We start from the raw sequence: 22,186 nt of genomic DNA, 5'->3' as shown, positions 1-22,186 counted from the left end.
TCATTATGCCTCATTTGTAGGTATATTTGAGGTCATTTAGTTTCCTTTAAGTCCTCTTAATTAAATGTATATCTCATGACACATGTAATATGGCTTTTAATTTTTTGCGGCTCCAGACCGATTTGTTTTTGTATTTTTGGTCCAATATGGCTCAACATTTTGGGTTGGCGACCCCTGTAATATAATATAGGAGGTTGTTAACCAGCTGAGCATGCGCACTTTTTAACTTGAACAGGTTGTAGTGCAGTGTTTTTCCAACCACTGTGCCGCGGCACACTGAGATACAGTCTGGTGTGCCGTGGTAGATTATGTCATTTGTAGCTGAGATAGGCTCCAGCGACACCGAAGGGAATAATCGGTAGAAAATGAATGGATGGATGGATGGGTTAAAAAATATGTTTTGCAAACCAGTAATTAATGTAATGCTAGACTTTTGACAAAAACAAGAACGTTTGATCATATTACGCCTATACTGGCTCACTTGCACTGGCTTCCTGTGCACCTAAGATGCGACTTTAAGGTTTTACTACTTACGTATAAAATACTACACGGTCAAGCTCCTGCCTATCTCGCCGATTGTATTGTACCATATGTCCCGGCAAGAAATCTGCGTTCAAAGAACTCCGGCTTATTAGTGATTCCCAGAGCCCAAAAAAAGTCTGCGGGCTATAGAGCGTTTTCTATTCGGGCTCCAATACTATGGAATGCCCTCCCGGTAAAAGTTAGAGATGCTACCTCAGTAGAAGCATTTCAGTCTCATCTTAAAACTCATGTGTATACTCTAGCCTTTAAATAGACTCCCTGTTTAGACCAGTTGATCTGCCGTTTCCTTTCTTTTCTTTTCTACTCTGCTCCAAACCCGGGGTGGACCGCTAGCCTGTTCATCAGATGGGGACATCTCTACGCTGCTGACCCGTCTCCGCTCGGGATGGTTCCTGCTTGCCCCACTATGGACTGGACTCTCGCTGATGTGTTAGACTTTCACAATATTATGTCAGACCCACTCGACATCCATTGCTTTCGGTCTCCCCTAGAGGGGGGGGGGGGTTACCCACATATGCGGTCCTCTCCAAGGTTTCTCATAGTCATTCACATTGACGTCCCACTGGGGTGAGTTTTCCTTGCCCGTATGTGGGCTCTGTACCGAGGATGTCGTTGTGGCTTGTACAGCCCTTTGAGACACTTGTGATTTAGGGCTATATAAATAAACATTGATTGATTGATTGATTGATAATTATAATCTGCAAATAGTGTGCAGTTGTTGAGTGTCAGTGCTGTCTAGAGCTCGGCAGAGTAACCATGTCATACCATACCATATCAGTAGGTCGGTAGCTCAATCAATCAATGTTTACTTATATAGCCCTAAATCACGAGTGTCTCAAAGGGCTGCACAAGCCACAACGACATCCTCGGCTCAGATCCCACATCAGGGCAAGAAAAAACTCAACCCAATGGGATGGCAATAAGAAGACTTGGAGGGGACCCCCCGCCCTCCTGGGCGACCGGTGCAATGGACGTCGAGTGGATCTAGTATAATTGTCAGGTTCAAACACTGATGACATCTATTAAACAAGACAAGAAGCAAAGAATCAAACAGAGACAGAATTCAATTTGGCTCAGAGAGGAGAAACGTGTACATCTGTACCCTTGTACAGTGTCATTACGCTCTGCCGAAAGATTGCACGAATCCTCTTTTATTTGGACTTTCCCTGATTACATGGCAACAGCTGTTTCGAAAGGGACGGGGGTCGTAAACAGCCATCGCCTTTGATTACAAAACAGTTCGAAAGAAAAGGTCGGTTCAAAGAAAAGGTCGTAAAAGAGTTCAAAGAAGAGGTGCCAGGAACTTGGGCTGATCCTGCTTTCTCTCAGCTTTGTAGTTCCCGGGTCAAAACAAAATCGTTCTGTTGATTACAATACATTAAAGAAACAGAACACCTTCGTGTTGCTTCCCATCCTACACAATGGAGCTTTACAAGCCTTCTTCTTGGTAGGTTCAAAGACAGTTTTTGTCTGCTTGCCGGGAACTCATTGAAACACAAAGTTTTAACTTAGATACAATTATTCCGACAATAATAGTGTGAGAGTCCCGTCCATAGTGGATCCAACATAATAGTGTGAGAGTCCAGTCCATATTGGGGCCAGTAGGAGATCATCTTGAGTGGAGACAAGTCAGCAGCGCAGAGACGTCCCCTGGGTCCCGACTTTGGACAGCTAGCGCATCATCTGTGGTCACCGAATCTGTAGAGCAGAAAATAAACGGCAGATCAAGTGGTCTAAAAAGGGGGGTCTATTCATAGGCTAAAGTATACAAATTAGTTTTTAAAGCTAATTGCTTTGTAGATGTCGGGAACAGGTCGTGTGAGACTACGATGGTTTGTCATGATCACAATATGCAGGCGACAGCGGGAGGCAATGTGCAGGTAAAAAGGTATCTAATGCTTAAACCAAAAACAAAAGGTGAGTACCCCTAAGAAAATACATTGAAGCTTAGGGAAGGCTATGCAGAACAAAATTAAAACTGAACTGGCTGCAAAGTTAACAAAACCCAAAATGCTGGACGACAGCAAAGACTTACAGAGTGTGGAGCAGAGACGCCGTCCCCAAAGTACACCTGTACATGACATGACAATCAACAATGTCCCCACAAAGAAGGATAGCGTCTGCACAACTTAGATCGTCTCGATTGCGAAAACAAAGCAGGTGTGGAGAATAGCGCTCAAGGAAGACATGAAACTGCGACAGGAAAATACCAACAAAACAGGAAAAAACACCAAAATAGGAGTGCAAGACAAGAACTAAAACACTACACACAGGAAAACACCAAAAAACTCAAAATAAGTCACAGCGTGATGCGACAGATCGTGACAGTACACCTACTTTGAGACAAGAGCTACAGTGATGCATGCTTGGTTATGGTTTAAATTTATATTCAACAATTGCGAAAACGACTTTTTACTGTCAATATCGGCTACTGAGTTTAGTTGTTTGAGTTCTGCTTGTGGTGTGCCTCAGGATTTTTTCTAAGAAAAAAATGTGCTTTGGCTCAAAAAAGGTTGAAAAACACTGTTGTAGTGCATACGTTTTCTATGTATGCACTCCTAAGTGCTTTTTTTTTGTTCTTTAGGCTGCAGGACAACACATACAGTATGACTCCAGTGGGTCTTTTTTGAGTGTTCCTACTCCCTGTAAAAACGCCATTCAGTTTGTCCATAGTGTAAGAGTGTATTGTTTACATGAATGTATCGTTTCTAGGATGGATTATGCAAAAAGCTGTTGCACATATACAATTCATCTCGTTGATTTGTTTGAACGTTTTTAAACAGTTGTGAGTGGGAATTACCACCGACTACAGAAGTGCTTCACAATTATTTACTTCCGCCCTGATTTGAATTATTATTGAGGTCTTGATCATATTGATACATTTTTATGTATGATGGTTTTTATTAGGGATGTCCGATAATGGCTTTTTTTGCCGATATTCCGATATTGTCCAACTCTTAATTACCAATACCGATATCAATACCAATAAATACAGCCGTGGAATTAACACATTATTATGCCTAATTTGGACAACCAGGTATGGTGAAGATAAGGTCCTTTAAAAAAAATAAAATAAAATGAAATAAGATAAATAAATAAAAATACATTTTCTTGAATAAAAAAGAAAGTAAAACAATATTACAAAGAAACTAGTAATTATTGAAAATGAGTAACATTAACTGTTAAAGGTTAGTACTATTAGTGGACCAGCAGCACGCACAATCATGTGTGCTTACGGACTGTATCCCTGCAGACTGTATTGATATATATTGATATATAATGTAGGAACCAGAATATTAATAACAGAAAGAAACAACCCTTTTGTGTGAATGGGGGAGGGAGGTTTTTTTGGTTGATGCACTAATTGTAGGTGTATCTCGTGTTTTTTATGTTTATTTAATAAAAAAACAAAAAACGATACAGATAATAAAAAAAACGATACCGATAATTTCCGATATTACATTTTAAAGCATTTATCGGCATCTCTAGTTTTTATAATACTTTCTTTCCCCATTCTTGTCACAAACTTAATTTCTCAGCCTCTTATACCTCTTTATTATGTGTTCCTGTGTACTTTTTACTTCTACTGGGTAGAGGTAAAAAGTACTAGTGTTCATACTACTTGTACTGGGTTTAACACAAGCTAAGCTGGATATTTGTATGTGGGTTTTTTTAAAATAGATTTTTAATTCATTAGTGCATTTACTTTTGTGATTTTTATTATTATTTTTTATGTTTTACCTTTCTGTTTTTTGTACTATTTTTATGCACTTTTAACCGTGTTTTATATAAAGAATGTTTTGTACTTATTGTGATTTTTAATATTGTTATTCTTTAATCTTTTACCTTTCTGTTTTAGTTTGTGCAGCACTTTGGGGGCAGGGGTCTGTTTTAAAATTGTGCTATATAAATAAATCAGCTTTGACCTAACCTTAACCTTGCAGAAATTACACGTGTTCATACTACTTCTACTGAGTATAATATATTAATTCCACATGTGTTCCTCTGTACTAATGACCTCTATCCCGGTAGAAGTAGTAAGTACACAAGTGTTCCTGTGTACCTACTACTACTGGGTAGGAGTAGAACATACACTTGCTTTCCCACTACTTCTACAGGGTAGTAGTAGTAAGTATACATATGTTCCTGTGTACATAGTGCATATTTAAAGCAGTAAGTACACATGTGTTCCTGTGTATTTACTACTTCTACTGCATAGAAGTAGAAAGTACACATGTATGACTACTACTTCTACCCAGTAGGAGTAGTATGTACACAAATGTTCCTGTTTACTTACTACTGACATAGCAGTAGTAAGTACACACGTGTTCTTGTGTACCTACTGTATACGTTGTAGTTTTAAGTACACATGTTCCCGTGTACTTACTACTTACATAGCAGCAGTGAGTACACGTGTGTTCCTTTGTACTAATGACCTCTATCTAGGTAGCAGTAGTAAGTGCACATGTGTTCCTGTGTACCTACTACTACTACTACTGGGTAGGAGCAGAAAGTACACATACTTTCCCACTACTTCTCCTGGGTAGCATTAGTAAGTACACATGTGTTTTTGTGTATTTACTACTTCTACTCCATAGAAGTAGAAAGTACACATTTGTGCCTACTACTTCTACCCAGTAGGAGTAGTAAGTACACAAATGTTCCTGTTTACTTACTACTGACATAGCAGTAGTAAGTACACACATGTTCTTGTTTACCTACGGTATACATTGTAGTTTTAAGTACACCTGTTCCTGTGTACAGTAGAAGTAGTAAGTACTTACTACTTACATATCAGCAGTGAGTACACGTGTGTTCCTTTATACTAATGACCTCTATCCAGGTAGCAGTTGTAAGTGCACATGTGTTCCTGTGTACCTACTATTACTACTACTACTGGGTAGGAGCAGAAAGTACACATACTTTCCCACTACCTCTCCTGGGTAGCATTAGTAAGTACACATGTTTTTGTGTATTTACTACTTTTACTCCATAGAAATAGAAAGTACACAGGAACATTTGTGTACTTACTACTCCTACTGGGTAGAAGTAGTAGGCACACATGTATACTTTCTACTTCCATGAAGTAGAAGTAGTAAATACTACTACTAATGTAGCAGTAGTAAGTACACGTGTTCTTGTGTACCTACTGTATACGTTGAGGTTTTAAGTACACATGTTCCCGTGCACTTACTACTTAGCAGCAGTGAGTACACATGTGTTCCTCTGTACTAATGACCTCTATCCAGGTAGCAGTAGTAAGTACACATGTGTTCCTGTGTAACTACTACTAGGTAAGAGTAGAAAGTACACATGCTTTTCCACCACTTTTGCTGGCTAGCAGTAGTAGGTACATATGTGTTCCTGTGTACTTACTACTTCTACTGGTTTTAAGTAGAAATTATACATGTGTACCTACTACTTCTACGTTGTAGGAGTAGTACTTACACAAATGTTCCTGTGTACTTACTGCTTTTGTAGCAGTAGTAAGTACAGATGTATTCTTGTGTACTTACTACTTTTGCAGCAGTAGTAAGTACAGATGTATTCTTGTGTACCTACTGCATGCGTTGAAGTTTTAGGTACACATATTCCCGTGGACTTACAACTCCTACTGGGTAAAAGTAGCAAATACTTCCTACTTACATGGCAGTGGTGAGTACGTCATATGTTCATGTGTACTTATTACTACCGTATTTTTCGGAGTATAAGTCGCACCGGCTGAAAATGCATAATAAAGAAGGAAAAAAAAGACATATAAGTCGCACTGGAGTATAAGTCGCATTTTTTGGGGAAATTTATTTGAAAAAACCCAACACCAAGAATAGCCATTTGAAAGGCAATTTAAAATAAATAAAGAATAGTGAACAACAGGCTGAATAAGTGTACGTTATATGAGGCATAAATAACCAACTGAGAACGTGTCTGGTATGTTAACGTAACATATTATGGTAAGAGTCATTCAAATAACTATAACATATAGAACATGCTATACGTTTACCAAACAATCTGTCACTCCTAATCGCTAAATCCCATGAAATCTTATACGTCTAGTCTCTTACGTGAATGAGCTAAATAATATTATTTGATATTTTACGGTAATGTGTTAATCATTTCACACATAAGTCGCTCCTGAGTATAAGTCGCACCCCCGGCTCAAACTATGAAAAAAACTGCGACTTATAGTCCGAAAAATACGGTATATATATATATATATATATATATAATTGACTGAAAGAGCACGCACTTGGCGTGATGATGCCATGTTATCGATGGGAAAATGCAAGAAATGTAATGCAGAGCGAATATCATTATGTCAAGCTAATGGCACTAGCATTTACTTAATTTAAGAATATTTTTCAACATATTGAGAAAAAAGGTCTCATATTTGTTTTTTCTACCAAGAAAAGCGCACTTGTTATTAGTGAGAAAACACTTATTTTAAGGTATTTTGGGGGTTCATTGAGGTTAACTAATTTTACTTGTTTTGGAAAGTCTTGACAAGCCGAATTTTCTTGTTCTATTGGCAGATAATTTTGCTTAGTTCAAGTAAAATACCCCTAATTTTTGTTTTTGTTTTTTCTTGTTTTTTAACACAGACTTTTTGCAGTGTGGCCTCGACACTCCCGAGTCCCAGCTGGGCTGTGCATGCATTGTGTCGTACCATGTAACCCCCCCCCTGCACCCCCATTCCTCCTCATTACAGGCAGGACTGTTGACCTTATGCTTGTGGTTCATGTTTAAGAGCAGATGTGTTGGCTCTGCAGGGCTTAATGGAGAGTTGCAGTACATGCTATCAGCTGTCGAGGGTTATCAGTCATTCCCCCCGCTGGCAGGTCTGAATGTGACACCCGGGGGCCGCAACGGGTTCCCTCGCAAAGTAAAGTCTGCGCTCGGGAAAAGACTCAAATCAAAGGAGGAGACGACGTCACCGCCTTGTAGGACGCCGGGGTGACCTTGGGAAGCGGTCTCAAGTGTCGCCGCGGCAACTTAGCCCCCCCGACGGACTTGCGCATCCTGGCGAAAACCAACAAAGGGATACGCGGTGTATGTACATATTCAACTTTTGTATGTTCAAGGGTGTACCCTGGCGCCCGTTTTAAGAATCAATCTTTATTAAAAAAGGATAAGACTGAAGAATTGATTTAATGAATGCGGCCTCATGTCCGGCGGCCACGTGTAATCCGCGGAGAATCGTAGAGCGCGAGACAAAAAAAATGTTGGTGGAAGGCTGGTGGAGTGGCCTGTGATGATAGTCTCCATATAATCCCCTAATTCCTTGTTTAATTAAACTCTGGAGTTGGCCTTGAGACGCTGCCAGCTCTGTTGCTCTTTTGTTCTCACAGTTGTTATTCGGAGGCTACGTTTGAGTATTCTTTTGTCCACTCGTGTCGAAAGATGCCGCTCAAGTGAGCTGGAAACGGAAACGATGGCTTAAGCGCGAGGACGGAAGTGGCCAGGTGATCAGGGGTGTGACAGTCCGCCGTAATCAGGGTTCGGTATGTCCCTCGGTCTTAAGATCGCTGTTTGGGTACACTGTAAAAAAAAAAAATTCTGTAAAAAAAACGGTCATCTACTGGCAGCTACGGCTGCCAAATGAAAACCATAAAATTAAAGTAAAACAAATAATGATCAAAAACATTATAATTACAGACATTTTCATGAAACGTTTTGCGGAAAAATATCGTAATATTACATGAATTTGAAAGTAATTTAAGAAAACAGAAAATGCTATGTATAATTAATTTGGTATTTTTCTGTAAAAAAAAATAGAAATATACATAGTTTTTTCATTACTGGCATATTACTTAAAATAACAGGCGGATTGTTTATTTACAGACAATGTCTTCAATTCTACAGTTTTATAAACTATTTAAGAAAAATAGAAAAATGACAGTAGAAATTTAGAGTAAATTAACCATAAAAATTGGATTTTTTTTGTTTACAGAGTATAATAAGATTATATTTATTTAATAGACAATGCAGACAAGTAAAACAATACCAGTTTGAACAGTGTTGCGCTTTTTATGTGTGAGTTTTAGTGTAGTTTAGTGTGTTTTATTTACAGGAAAGGAAAGTTCCTTATTGACCAACTCCTCGTCTCTACTGAACGTTGTTTTCGTGTTTTTACGTATCTTACCGGGAAGGTCAGGTCTTCCCAAAAGAGACATTTCAAGTTTTTTGTTTTTTTTTGCCCTGGCACAATATTGCTAGCCAGGCCTAGAAAGATTGGCCCGCACTGTATTTGTCGATGGAAATTATGGACAGTTACACTTTTTGTTCTTCATTTAATGTGTATCGTGTGTAGGAATGGGTACCTTTTACATTTGAATCGATACGGTACCAATTCCCAGTACTTGGGAATTGATACTGGTACTCAATGGTACCGATTTCCAGATACATGAAGGGTTTTTTTGTTTTTTTTCAAATGAACGCACTAATTACTTCCTCTATAAATGTATTACATTTATTAAAGACTAATTCTTTTTTTTTTTTTCATTTTATTTTTATTGACATCCAGCATCAGACATTCCTATCCATTACATCATATTCACATAAATCATAAATCTATTGTCTGCCCTAAATGTCAAAACATTTTTGTTTATATCCCACCCATACCACCCCCCACCCCCCAAAAAAAAAGAAAAACAACAAAAAAAAAACAAAGTAATATCTACAAATACATCGATTAAATAAACAGAATTTTTTTTTTTTTTTTTTTGATTTTTAATTTTATTTAATTGTAATGTTTTTTATTAAAGGGTAATTCTATTTGTAATTCGATTACTCTTTGGCAAAGTAATGAGTAACCACAAAATTACATTTTAGTCATTTTAAGCAATTTTCCAAACATTGTTTTTTTATGCTTCTGGGTCTCATTTGCAAATATTACATATAGACTGCATGCAATTGCAATTACAAGACGTTAGATGACAGTAGTCTATAGACTATGGTGTGTCACCCAGTCAGGGAGTAGTCTTTGCCATTAAGTTGAATGTAGTCTTATGTTACGCCCTAACAAGTGTTAATATTTAAAGTGTTGTACTTATTACACACTTGCTGTTTGATTGTAACGTGCATCCTAATTGAAGTTGTATGGGTCTCATTTGTAAGTATTACATACAGACTTTGCATGTAATTGCAATTACAAGATGTTAGATGGCAGTAGTGCATAGACTATGGTGTGTTACCCAGTCAGGGAGTAGTCTTTGCCATTAAGTTGAATGTAGTCTTATGTTACGCCCTAACAAGTGTTAATATTTAAAGTATTGTACTGTTTGAAATTTTTGCTCCCAAATTTGGCGGTGTTAAAATCGGCATGTGTTATCACCAATGCTACTCAGTTGCATGTGCAAATTAGCATCAAGCTAGCGCATTTTTAGCGCAAGTGTAGACTGACTGTACGTTCGAACATGTTCTATCTGGAATACTGTACTTGCTTTGTTAGCATGAAAAATAGCAACATTACTTAGATGCAGTCTGACCAAGTCTGCTCTCAGTGATTGTTTGCCCGACAAGTGTTTGAGCCGGCCGAGTCTGCAACCGTGCCATCCAAGTATGGCACCGTTTGATTTTACATTAATCCGTACTTGCCAACCTTGAGACCTCCAATATCGGGAGGTGAGAGGGGGGCGGGGGCGTGTTTGTGGCAGGGGGCGTGGTTAAGAGGAGAGTATATTTACAGCTAGAATTCACCAAATCAAGTATTTCATATGTATATATATAATATATGTATATATATGTATGAAATACTTGACTTTCAGTGAATTCTAGCTATATATATATTTTGATTTTATTTTTTATTTTATTATACATATAAATAAAAGACATACTTGAATTTCAGTGTTCTGCAGGCTATCCAGTAGGTGGCAGTATTGTCCTGTTTAAGAGTGTCACAACATTGCTGTTTACGGCAGACGAACTGCTTTACGGTAGACTAAACGTGACTGCTGTTGTTGTGTGTTGTTACCGCGCTGGGAGGACGTTAATGAAACTGCCTAACAATAAACCCACATAAGAAACCAAGAACTCTCTCTCCTTGTTGTGCACTCTACTCTCTAAAAGCCGTAGATGTTATGACGTCATTGGGCAGGCAGGCAGGCTGCTGGGAAAGCGGACGTGAGGTCCGCATTGAGCTGGAGGGGGCGTGGCCTCCAGCTCCGGCTGAATACCGGGAGTTTGTCGGGAGAAAATCTCTGCCGGGAGGTTGTCGGGAGAGGCGCTGAATACCGGGATTCTCCCGCTAAAAACGGGAGGGTTGGCAAGTATGCATTAATCCATACTCGGTGGTACCAACTAAATTGGGTCGGTGCTCATAAAAGTACCGAATTTGGTACCCATCCCTAAACGTGTGAATACCGCCAAGTGTTCCAGGACAAAAAAAATGCGATTACAAATCCATGTACTGTGACACTACTATACTGTAGGTCACCATTCTTCTGCTTTTTAAAAAAAAAACGTTTTTTATTGAAGCCAAGCGGTGTCAGAAGCGGGATTCTGGTGGCCCTTCTTCCACATCGTCCCTTTCTTCTCCCTCTCCCACACTTTTCTGGACTGCGCATGATGCAATCCAACAGGGCCCGCGGCAACGCTGGCACATCACCGCCGCCTTGTCAGTGTCTCAATGAGGAAATTATGAAAATAAGAATTTTGTGACATGAAATGAAAGGGGGCCATGCAGTCTGAATAGACGTGCAGAGGTGGTGAAAATGATGCAATTTTCGAAGCGCAGTTATAATGGTAATGTTGCAATGGTGGCGCTGTCAAAAAATTCCCCTGTCGGCCCGGATTGTGCAGCTTTGTGCCGTATCTATGTTCCTCGAGCGGAAACTCGGCTTAGTTGAATGCCTCAAAAGTGGTGTAAAATGTGTTCTAATTCACTTAATGACAGCAGACGCAAACACAAGGAGGGCTGAATGGCTTTGCCGCGATATTATGCTACACACACTGCGGCTGTGTGTTTTGTGTTGTGTTTAAGCGGCATGCCCTGGGCCAACCAGAGGCGAGGAGCAGCAAGGTGGCCTGTGCAGATTAACCCGACTACCCCCGTTCTCTCTCTGGAGCGCTTAACTTCCTCTGCCCCCTCCCTCAGAGGCAGGATTGTGCATTAAGGCCTCTTCTACTGTGTATCGAAAAAATATCCACAGATTAAGATAATATTCTTAGAGCTGTCGTCGGAATAATGCAACAAAATAAAACGATCGCACTGATTGGCCCCCCTTCTTGGCCCCTCAGGTAGCCGCACGGACGACGGTTCCGACGTGGATTCGGAGCCCGACTTGCCGCTGAAGAGGAAGCAGAGGCGCAGTCGCACCACCTTCACCGCCGAGCAGCTGGAGGAGCTGGAGAAGGCTTTCGAGAGGACACATTACCCCGACATCTACACCCGGGAGGAGCTGGCTCAGAGGACCAAGCTGACGGAGGCCAGAGTGCAGGTAGAGTCCTACCAATGGCGTCTATACCACTCTCAGTTGTTGTTGTTTGCTGTCATTTTTGATTTCTTGAAGAGTACCGTATTTTTTTCAGACTATTAGCTTTGAACCCTGCGGCTTATACAACGGTGCAGCTAATCTGTGGACTTTCCTTTGCTAGCGGCGAGTTAAAGCAAAGAATACAAACAATGTACTCCACTTTAAGAAACTGTTCAAACTCAAAATGTTTACAAAGTACAAGGACGAAGAATGCTGATAAACATCTTAAACTCATTTTATTCATCTCATTAAAGATTAATTAAGGCATCAATGACTTTTCTGTTTTGTTTGCTCAGCCGTTTTACTGCCGTACCACAGGCACCATTTGGAAAAAATTAAGGTACATAAACATTTACAACATTTTTCTATGTAAATATTTCATTTCACAACGTGTAGCTGGTGCGACTAATATATGAAAAGTCATTGTTTTCTTCTAGAGTTTAGTGGATGCAGCTTATACAAAAGTGTGGCTGATCTGTGGATGTTCCTTTGCTAGCGGCGAGTTTAAGCAAAGAATACAAACTAAAATGATCCACTTTAAGAAACTGTTCAAACTCAAAATGTTTACAAAGTACAAGGACGAAGAATCCTGTTAAACATCTTAAACTAATTTTATTAATCTCATTAAAGATGATTTAAGGCATCAATTACTTTTCTGTTTTGTTTGATCAGCCGTTTTACTGCCGTACCACAGGCACCGTATGGAAACAATTTAGGTATATAAATAAACATTTACTAAATTTTTCTATGTGAATATTTAATTTCACAACATATACAGTATCTGCGGCTTATAGTCCGGTGCGACTAATATATGAAAAGGTTTTTTTCTTCTTCTAGAGTTTAGTGGATGCGGTTTATACACAAGTGTGGCTAATCTGTGGATTTTCCTTTGCTAACGGCGAGTTAAAGCAAAGAATACAAACTCAGATGATCCACTTTAAGAAACTGTTCAAATGTTTACAAAGTACAATGACGAAGAATCCTGTTAAGCATCCTAAACTAATCGTATTCATCTCATTAAAGATGAATTAAGGAATCAATGATTTTTCTGTTTTGTTCGATCGGCCGTTTTACTGCCGTGCCACAGGCACCGTTTGGAAAAAATTAAGGTACATAAATAAACATTTACAAAATCTTTCTATCTAAATATCTCATTTCACAATGTATATCTGCGGCTTATAGTCCGGTGCGACTAATATATGAAAAGTTTTCTTTCTTCTTCTAGAGTTTAGTGGATGCGGTTTATACACGAGTGTGGCTAATCTGTGGATTTTCCTTTGCTAACGGCGAGTTAAAGCAAAGAATACAAACTAAGATGATCCACTTTAAGAAACTGTTCAACTGTTTACAAAGTACAATGACGAAGAATCCTGTTAAGCATCCTAAACTAATCTTATGCATCTCTTTAAAGATGAATTAAGGAATCAATGATTTTTCTGTTTTGTTCGATCGGCCGTTTTACTGCCGTGCCACAGGCACTGTTTGTAAAAAATTAAGGTACATAAATAAACATTTACAAAATCTTTCTATCTAAATATCTCATTTCACAATGGACATCTGCGGCTTATAGTCCGGTGCGACTAATATATGAAAAGTATTTCTTCTTCTTCTAGAGTTTAGTGGATGCGGCTTATACACGAGTGCGGCTAATCTGTGGATTTTCCTTTGCTAACGGCGAGTTAAAGCAAAGAATACAAACTAAGATGATCCACTTTAAGAAACTGTTCAAATGTTTACAAAGTACAATGACGAAGAATCCTGTTAAGCATCCTAAACTAATCTTATTCATCTCATTAAAGATGAATTAAGGAATCAAGGATTTTTCTGTTTTGTTCGATCGGCCGTTTTACTGCCGTGCCACAGGCACTGTTTGTAAAAAATTAAGGTACATAAAAAAACATTTACAAAATCTTTCTATCTAAATATCTAATTTCACAATGTATATCTGCGGCTTATAGTCCGGTGCGACTAATATATGAAAAGTATTTTTTCTTCTTCTAGAGTTTAGTGGATGCGGCTTATACACGAGTGCGGCTAATCTGTGGATTTTCCTTTGCTAACGGCGAGTTAAAGCAAAGAATACAAACTAAGATGATCCACTTTAAGAAACTGTTCAAATGTTTACAAAGTACAATGACGAAGAATCCTGTTAAGCATCCTAAACTAATCTTATTCATCTCATTAAAGATGAATTAAGGAATCAATGATTTTTCTGTTTTGTTCGATCGGCCGTTTTACTGCCGTGCCACAGGCACTGTTTGTAAAAAATTAAGGTACATAAATAAACATTTACAAAATCTTTCTATCTAAATATCTCATTTCACAATGGATATCTGCGGCTTATAGTCCGGTGCGACTAATATATGAAAAGTATTTTTTCTTCTTCTAGAGTTTAGTGGATGCGGCTTATACACGAGTGCGGCTAATCTGTGGATTTTCCTTTGCTAACGGCGAGTTAAAGCAAAGAATACAAACTAAGATGATCCACTTTAAGAAACTGTTCAACTGTTTATAAAGTACAATGACGAAGAATCCTGTTAAGCATCCTAAACTAATCTTATGCATGTCTTTAAAGATGAATTAAGGAATCAATTATTTTTCTGTTTTGTTCGATCGGCCGTTTTACTGCCGTGCCACAGGCACTGTTTGTAAAAAATTAAGGTACATAAATAAACATTTACAAAATCTTTATATCTAAATATCTCATTTCACAATGTATATCTGCGGCTTATAGTCCGGTGCGACTAATATATGAAAAGTATTTTTTCTTCTTCTAGAGTTTAGTGGATGCGGCTTATACACGAGTGCGGCTAATCTGTGGATTTTCCTTTGCTAACGGCGAGTTAAAGCAAAGAATACAAACTAAGATGATCCACTTTAAGAAACTGTTCAAATTTTTACAAAGTACAATGACGAAGAATCCTGTTAAGCATCCTAAACTAATCTTATTCATCTCATAAAAGATGAATTAAGGAATCAAGGATTTTTCTGTTTTGTTCGATCGGCCGTTTTACTGCTGTGCTACAGCCACCGTTTGGAAAAAATTAAGGAACATAAATAAACATTTAAAAAATATTTCTATCTAAATATCTGCGGCTTATATATGAAAATATATATATATATTTTTTCAAAGTTTAGGGGATGCGGCTTATAGTCCGGAAAATACGGTACTTTTGTTTTTTGTTTTTACCGAGGAAGAAACAGGTTATTTAATGGTCAAATGAGCATGAATATTGCTTTGAGTACGGCCTCCTTGTCAGTAGCTGCAGTATGCATGCGTGTAGACATGATATTCATACTGCTTGAAGTGGTTTTTAAAGAAAGTTCCCATGCCGGTGTAGCATGTTGTAGCTGTCTCTCTGCCTGGGTGCCATGCAGCTGTGTGTCAGAGCCAGGGAAAATATTTACAGTAGAGTTATGGCGGCAGCTGTTCTCCCAAACTTTAGTAGGGGGTGGAAGGTGAAAACGAAGAAATAAAAAATAAAAAAAAAAGGAGAGGAGAGAAAGGCAACGCATTCCTGCTGGGTTTCTCATTCCGGCCCCTTGGCCCGGGATCTCATCCCATGGCTTTCAAGCTCGCCGCTGCTTGTAAAACCTTCCACATATCACACGGCCTTCCTCATCCTCTCCTGGGACCCTCGTGCCCCGACAACATTAATCAATCAGCCACCGGTTGAGTGGTGGGAGTGTGGGGCTGCCCCTCTCCTCTTACCGCGGTCATTCACACTCGGTCTGAACCCCGGGTAGTGCACAGCGCCCGCTAAGTGTTGGTCGCCTGGACTAACTGCTTGCACACATGTCTTTGTCCATCTCACAATTCTTATTTCATGAGGCACCGCGTTGCCGTGGGCTGGTTTGGACGTGCGAGTCACGCAGTACATGTGCAGGAAGCAGCTGCTCCAATGCAGATCATTCATCTGCAAACCCCCTTGAAAAACTCACTGACAACGTTTGCTTTCAAAAACCCTTTTTAAAGCAGGAACCTGTTGAAATACTTACAAATCCACATTCCCAACATGGGAAATGGATTCAACACAATCCGTTCCAGGCCCGCGAACAGGTTTAACGCGGCCCGCAAGATCAGTTTGTGTAATGTTCATATTGTTGTTACTCAGCCAGCGTTTCTGGGTCTGATGGACCCGTTGCATTTTGTGGCTTTTAATGCCTCACAATCAAACACTTTGATGTTAAAATACTGAACAGATGTTTACCTTATCCCAATAAACACAGCAGGCCTAGACAGGAGGAGGACAGAGTGTAGGTACACGGAACATCAGAGGGTCAAATGTGCGAGAAAATGAGAGCAGGCAGTGTTGACAAACAATGTTGCAACCTTGTGTGGGAACCGCAGGTGCAGAAACACAAAAGAAAAATCCCTGTGGGATGCAGAAACTGGCAAAGAAATTTTCCGTGCAACGTTCATATTGTTGTTACTCAGCCAGCGTTTGTGGGTCTGATGGACCCGTTGCATTTTGTGGCTTTTAATACCTCACAATCAAACACTTTTATGTTAAAATACTGAACAGATGTTTACCTTATCCCAATAAACATCTGTTCAGTATTTTAACATAAAATACCTACACTCTGTCCTCCTCCTGTCTAGGCCTGCTGTGTGTGTGTGTGTGGGGCGGGGGGGTTTGCATGTGGTACACAGAAGATCAATTTCCATACTTCTTTTAGCTCCGGGTCCAGTAGACCTGGACATCTGGGCGGTATAGCTCGGTTGGTAGAGCGGCCGTGCCAGCAACTTGAGGGTTGCAGGTTCAATCCCCGCTTCCGCCATCCTAGTCACTGCCGTTGTGTCCTTGGGCAAGACACTTTACCCACCTGCTCCCAGTGCCACCCACACTGGTTTAAATGTAACTTAGATATTGGGTGTCACTATGTAAAGCGCTTTGAGTCACTAGAGAAAAGCGCTATATAAATATAATTCACTTCACTTCACTTCACTTATATGTAATAGAAATATGTAGTGGGGGTGTGTGGTCATTAAATATGTAGTCTGATATATGTTCTTCACAGAAAATGAGCCAAAGTCAGTGAGTCTTAGTTTGAAAAATTAATTAATTGTATCATTTTTCTTTTAATAAAAAAATAAAAAACGGTTCCCACAGACCCGAACACCACACCAGACATCACACTGTTTAAAGATGACATGTCAGCAGATTTTAAGCACCTTTGGATTGGCTGGCCTTACTCCAATTATGGCAGGTGAGAGCAATCAGCTGCTCCTCTTGTGGCTGGCTGCAGACGGCGGCAGTATCGTATTTCATTGTAAAGTATCCACTCGACGAATAAAATACGAAACGGTTAGATACAAAGACTTCAATCAACTTGACTATCATCTTTGTCGTTAAGAGTTCAATGTAGCGCTTGAAATTGGTTGAATGCATGATGTGCACCCTGAACTCCACTGTAAAAATGTCTGTTTCTACATTTGTTCTTTGTTTTATTTTATCTGCTATGTTTACATTGGTTAACATAGCCAATATATGGTTAACTGCTGGACTCTAGAAAGAGGTTCCGCAGCCTCAGTAGCAGAACCTCCAGGTTCTGTAACAGCTTCTTCTCTCAGGCCATAAGACTCTTGAACGCATCATAATAATCCCCTCAATTCCTCTAAAAAACGGATTAACTCGCTGGAATATAAAGACAATATAACAACGTGGATGCATTTGCAAAAGTGCAATATATTTATCTGTACAGAAATCTATTTATTTATATCTGCACCTTATTGCTCTTTTATCCTGCACTACAACGAGCTAATGCAACAAAATTGTGTTCTTATCTGTACTGTAAAGTTCAAATTTGAATGACAATAAAAAGGAAGTCTAAGTCTAAGTTAAGTTTGTAGTTATGTTACCTTGATTTTAGCTATGATGTCACTTTGATAATTGTTTAGTTTGTATTATGATTGTAATATTTGAATGATGATAAATGAATGTGTTGTGGCAGTTGCGGAAGTCACCAAAGCGGCGGTTTAAGGAAACACTCGATTGCTTTTCCAAACCCGTCTTTAATGGTGAACTGCCAACATGACAATGCTAAACAGGAAGGGCTTAAAGTTTAACGGCTTTGTAAAAACACTGAGACAAAGTCTAAGTTCATTGTGTTCTTCATGGTGTTTTTGAAACTGCACCAATTTTTTTTTTCCTCAGATTTTTTTTAACTAACTTGAAGCGTTTTGCCAAGAGGAATTATTTATGATATGCACATTTTCAGAATGTGCTTTTTTTTAAATTTTTGGCCAAAGTAAGACAAAGACAATAATCTGAAGTTGTCTTTATTTTTAAGTTTTAGTGCCATGATTTTATCAGTCCGGCCCACGTGGGAATACATTTCCCCTGTGCTAAAATTAGTTTGACACCCCTGTTCTGTACTGTACTTTTAATGTACTTTTGATTTTTTTCCCCTATTGCAGGGGTCGGCAACCCAAAATGTTGAAATAGCCATATTGGATCAAAAATACAAAAAAATAATCTGTCTGGAGCCGCAAAAAATTAAAAGCCATATGTAAGTCTTATAATGAAGGCAACACATGACGTAAGTGTCTATATTAGCTATAATAGCCTACTATCAAAATGACTGTGTCGCAGGCTGAAGCAAATCTTCGTTAACAGAAATGTTGAAATTTTATATTTATTCTACACATTTTTACAACATTAGAAGCCATTAGTAAATCAGAGGCTACTCAGAATGTGAGATAACTCCTGGAAATTACTGGCTTTTAATGGCCAAAAGTATAGATGTGTGTGTCCAAGTTGAGGCTGTCTTCTTTTAAAAGATTTAACACAATCTTTGGCAAGCTAGGTAATGTTTGCTGTGGTCTGGAACAACACTGCACACAAACAACTATCTGAAATGCAGCCAATATTACATATAGATAATGTGTCATGAGACATGCAAATATAAATTATATACAAAGAGGATACAAGTAAAGGCTATTAAATGAGCTCAAATATACATACAAATGAGGCATAATGATGCAATATGTACATACAGCTAGCCTAAATAGCATGTTGGCATGGATTAGCTTGTGCATTCACGCACAGCATAAAACGTTTGGTGGACAAAATGAGAAAAAAAAGTGGAAGATTTGACATGTAAACAAACGGTTGCGTCACAGTCCACACTATGGTGAGTTCAAGAACCGCCAAAATTAGTAGGACAAAACGATGTTCACCAAATACTCTCATCAGTGAAGCATACACACAAACATATTAAACAGTGGGCTTTCTTACAATTGGGAAGGTTTGTGTCATGTTTGTCCTCAAACAAAAACATACTAAAACAAAAAAAATGTTTGCCCCCATTTCTCCATTTTCAATCCTTTTTTAAAAATGCTCCAGGGAGCCACTAGGGCGGCACTAAAGAGCCGCATGCAGCTCAATAGCCGCGGGTTGCTGACCCCAGCCCTATGGCATAATTTTGATATGAAATAAGTATAACACAGTAGTGCCTCCGGTTTTGTTAGTTATCTAGTCCGAAAGGTCAGAAGACAACCAAATCTTACGGACATTTTTACCATAATTATTGGAATAATTTGCCACTCGATGTCCATTTAATAAAATAATATAAAAATCAGCTTTCAAAAAAAGGAGTGCAAAGGTATTTACTATAATTGGAAATAACCACAGCGGAGACCATAACTAAATTAATGTGTGTTACTTCATGTATTATTTCCTACCAGTCTTGATTTTCCATGTTGATTGACGCAATTGAATCCTTTTTTCAAACATATTTTAAACATATATTGATAGTTATAATGTGAACTCATTAACAGTCTTGTAGTTTTATTTTTTTACGTGTTTGCAATGTTTTGAACAGTTTTGTAATAGGTAATATTTTGTGTGGACCCCAGTAAGACTCGCTGACTGCCATGGCGTCAGCTAATGGGGATCCTTTTCAAATAAACAAATCAACATAAGAAATACAGTAAATCCAATAATCTGTTGCAGACACCAAAAAAATGAACTCAAAACACATTTGATGTAGAGTAGTTATACAAAACCCAAAACCAGTGAAGTTGGCACGTTGTGTAATTCGTAAATAAAAACAGAATACAATGATTTGCAAATCCTTTTCAACTTATATTCAATTGAATAGACTGCAAAGATTGTTCGAACTGAGAAACATATTTTTATTTTTTTCAAATAATCATTCACTTAGAATTTAATGGCAGCAACACATTGCAAAAAAGACGTCCACAGTTTCCAAAAACATTTTGAAATGTGGACTCGTCAGACCAAAGAACACTTTTCCACTTTGTATCAGTCCATCTTAGATGAACTCGGGCCCAGCGAAGCCGGCGGCGTTTCCGGGTGTTGTTGATAAATGGCTTTCGCTTTGCATTGTAGAGTTTTAACTTGCACTTACAGATGTAGCGACGAACTGTAGTTACTGACAGTGGTTTTCTGAAGTGTTCCTGAGCCCATGTGGTGATATCCTTTACACACTGATGTCGCTTTTTGATGCAGGATCGAAGGTCACAGGCATTCAATGTTGGTTTTCAGCCTTACTGCTTACGTGCAGTGATTTCTCCGGATTCTCTGAACCCTTTGATTATATTACGGACCGCAGATAGTGAAATAAATAAATAAATGATAAATGGGTTATACTTGTATAGCGCTTTTCTACCTTCAAGGTACTCAAAGCGCTTTGACAGTATTTCCACATTCACCCATTCACACACACATTCACACACTGATGGAGGGAGCTGCCATGCAAGGCGCTACCAGCACCCATCAGGAGCAAGGGTGAAGTGTCTTGCCCAAGGACACAACGGACGTGACTAGGACGGTAGAAGGTGGGGATTGAACCCCAGTAACCAGCAACCCTCCGATTGCTGGCACGGCCACTCTACCAACTTCGCCACGCCGTCCCCAAATTCCTTGCAATAGCTGGTTGAGAAATGGTGTTCTTAAACAATTTGCTCACGCATTTGTTGACAAAGTGGTGACCCTCGCCCCATCCTTGTTTGTGAATGACTGAGCATTTCATGGAAGCTGCTTTTATACCCAATCATGGCACCCACCTGTTCCCAATTAGCCTGTTCACCTGTGGGATGTTCCAAATAAGTGTTTGATGAGCATTCCTCAACTTTCTCAGTCTTTTTTGCCACTTGTGCCAGCTTTTTTGAAACATGTTGCAGGCATCAAATTCCAAATGAGCTGATATTTGCAAAAAATAACAAAGTTTTCCAGTTTGAATGTTAAAAATCTTGTCTTTGCAGTCTATTCAATGGAATATAAGTTGAAAGGGATTTGCAAATCATTGTATTTTGTTTTTATTTACGATTTACACAACGTGCCAACTTCACTGGTTTTGAGTTTTGTAGTTTTACTTGCAAAAAACTGTGAAATACATATAAATGATGAATAAATGAACATGTAACATTACTTTAGCTTTTAATGGAGGGCTGCTATGAGGTCTCTATTAAATTCAATAGCGTTTCTCACCTTATTTATCAACACTTCAGTCCGGCACTCGCAACTTTCTTTGGCCCCATGGTGGCTTATTTTGCGGTCACAATAACAAAAAGCATACTTTTACTTTGTTTAAGCAATTTGGGATGAATGATACACCAGCAAGTGGTACAATATGAAATTATATGATGGGGTGGAGTGGCTCAGTGTGCAAAGTGGCTGTCCTGGAACTTCAGAGTTCCTGGTTTGATTCCAGCATCTGCCATTCTAGTCGCTGCCGCTTGAATGTATGGGTTTCCCAATGTAAAGCGCTCTGGGACAATTGTTAAGAAAACACTAAATAAAAATACAATGATTAATACGAGAACATATACAACAAGGGCAACATTTTCAAAACCCGAATCACACAAAATATATTAAATTAGATGGTAGATTTGAAAACTGCAAAGGTAAGTTTTTTTTAAAAATATTTTATTGTAGATATGCCTTCATGCAAACGCGAAAGGAAGTAACTTAAGCAGTACTCATGTTTTTATAGTGATATTAACAATAAAATCTACCAAACCTTGGCTTTGAATGCATGCCACTTGTTGTGATGATGTTCTGGTTTTGTAGTTATGTTGTCATTACTATTTTCCTTATTACTAACACCTCTATAAAACACCGCAAAATACATATGTAAATATTTAACTGAGGAAAAAAAAGGCTTATATTTTTTTTTATTTTTTCTCTACTGTCAAGCAGATA

General features: G+C 38.8%; 1 protein-coding gene across 6 annotated transcripts in view; it reads left to right on the top strand.

The window, feature by feature from the left end:
* The window catches only part of pax7a (paired box 7a), a 317,190-nt gene that overhangs the window by 216,310 nt on the left and 78,694 nt on the right, over positions 1-22,186 (top strand). For all 6 annotated transcript variants that reach the window (XM_062037927.1, XM_062037930.1, XM_062037928.1 and 3 more), the window contains one exon: positions 11,779-11,978. In XM_062037927.1, coding sequence (XP_061893911.1) covers positions 11,779-11,978 — 200 coding nt within the window. The remainder of the gene's footprint in view (positions 1-11,778; positions 11,979-22,186) is intronic.

This window comes from Entelurus aequoreus, linkage group LG26, assembly GCF_033978785.1.
Source record: "Entelurus aequoreus isolate RoL-2023_Sb linkage group LG26, RoL_Eaeq_v1.1, whole genome shotgun sequence".
In the NCBI taxonomy this organism is placed as follows: domain Eukaryota; kingdom Metazoa; phylum Chordata; class Actinopteri; order Syngnathiformes; family Syngnathidae; genus Entelurus; species Entelurus aequoreus.
Note: the sequence above shows the minus strand (reverse complement) of the source record. Positions and strands in the feature narration are given on the sequence as shown.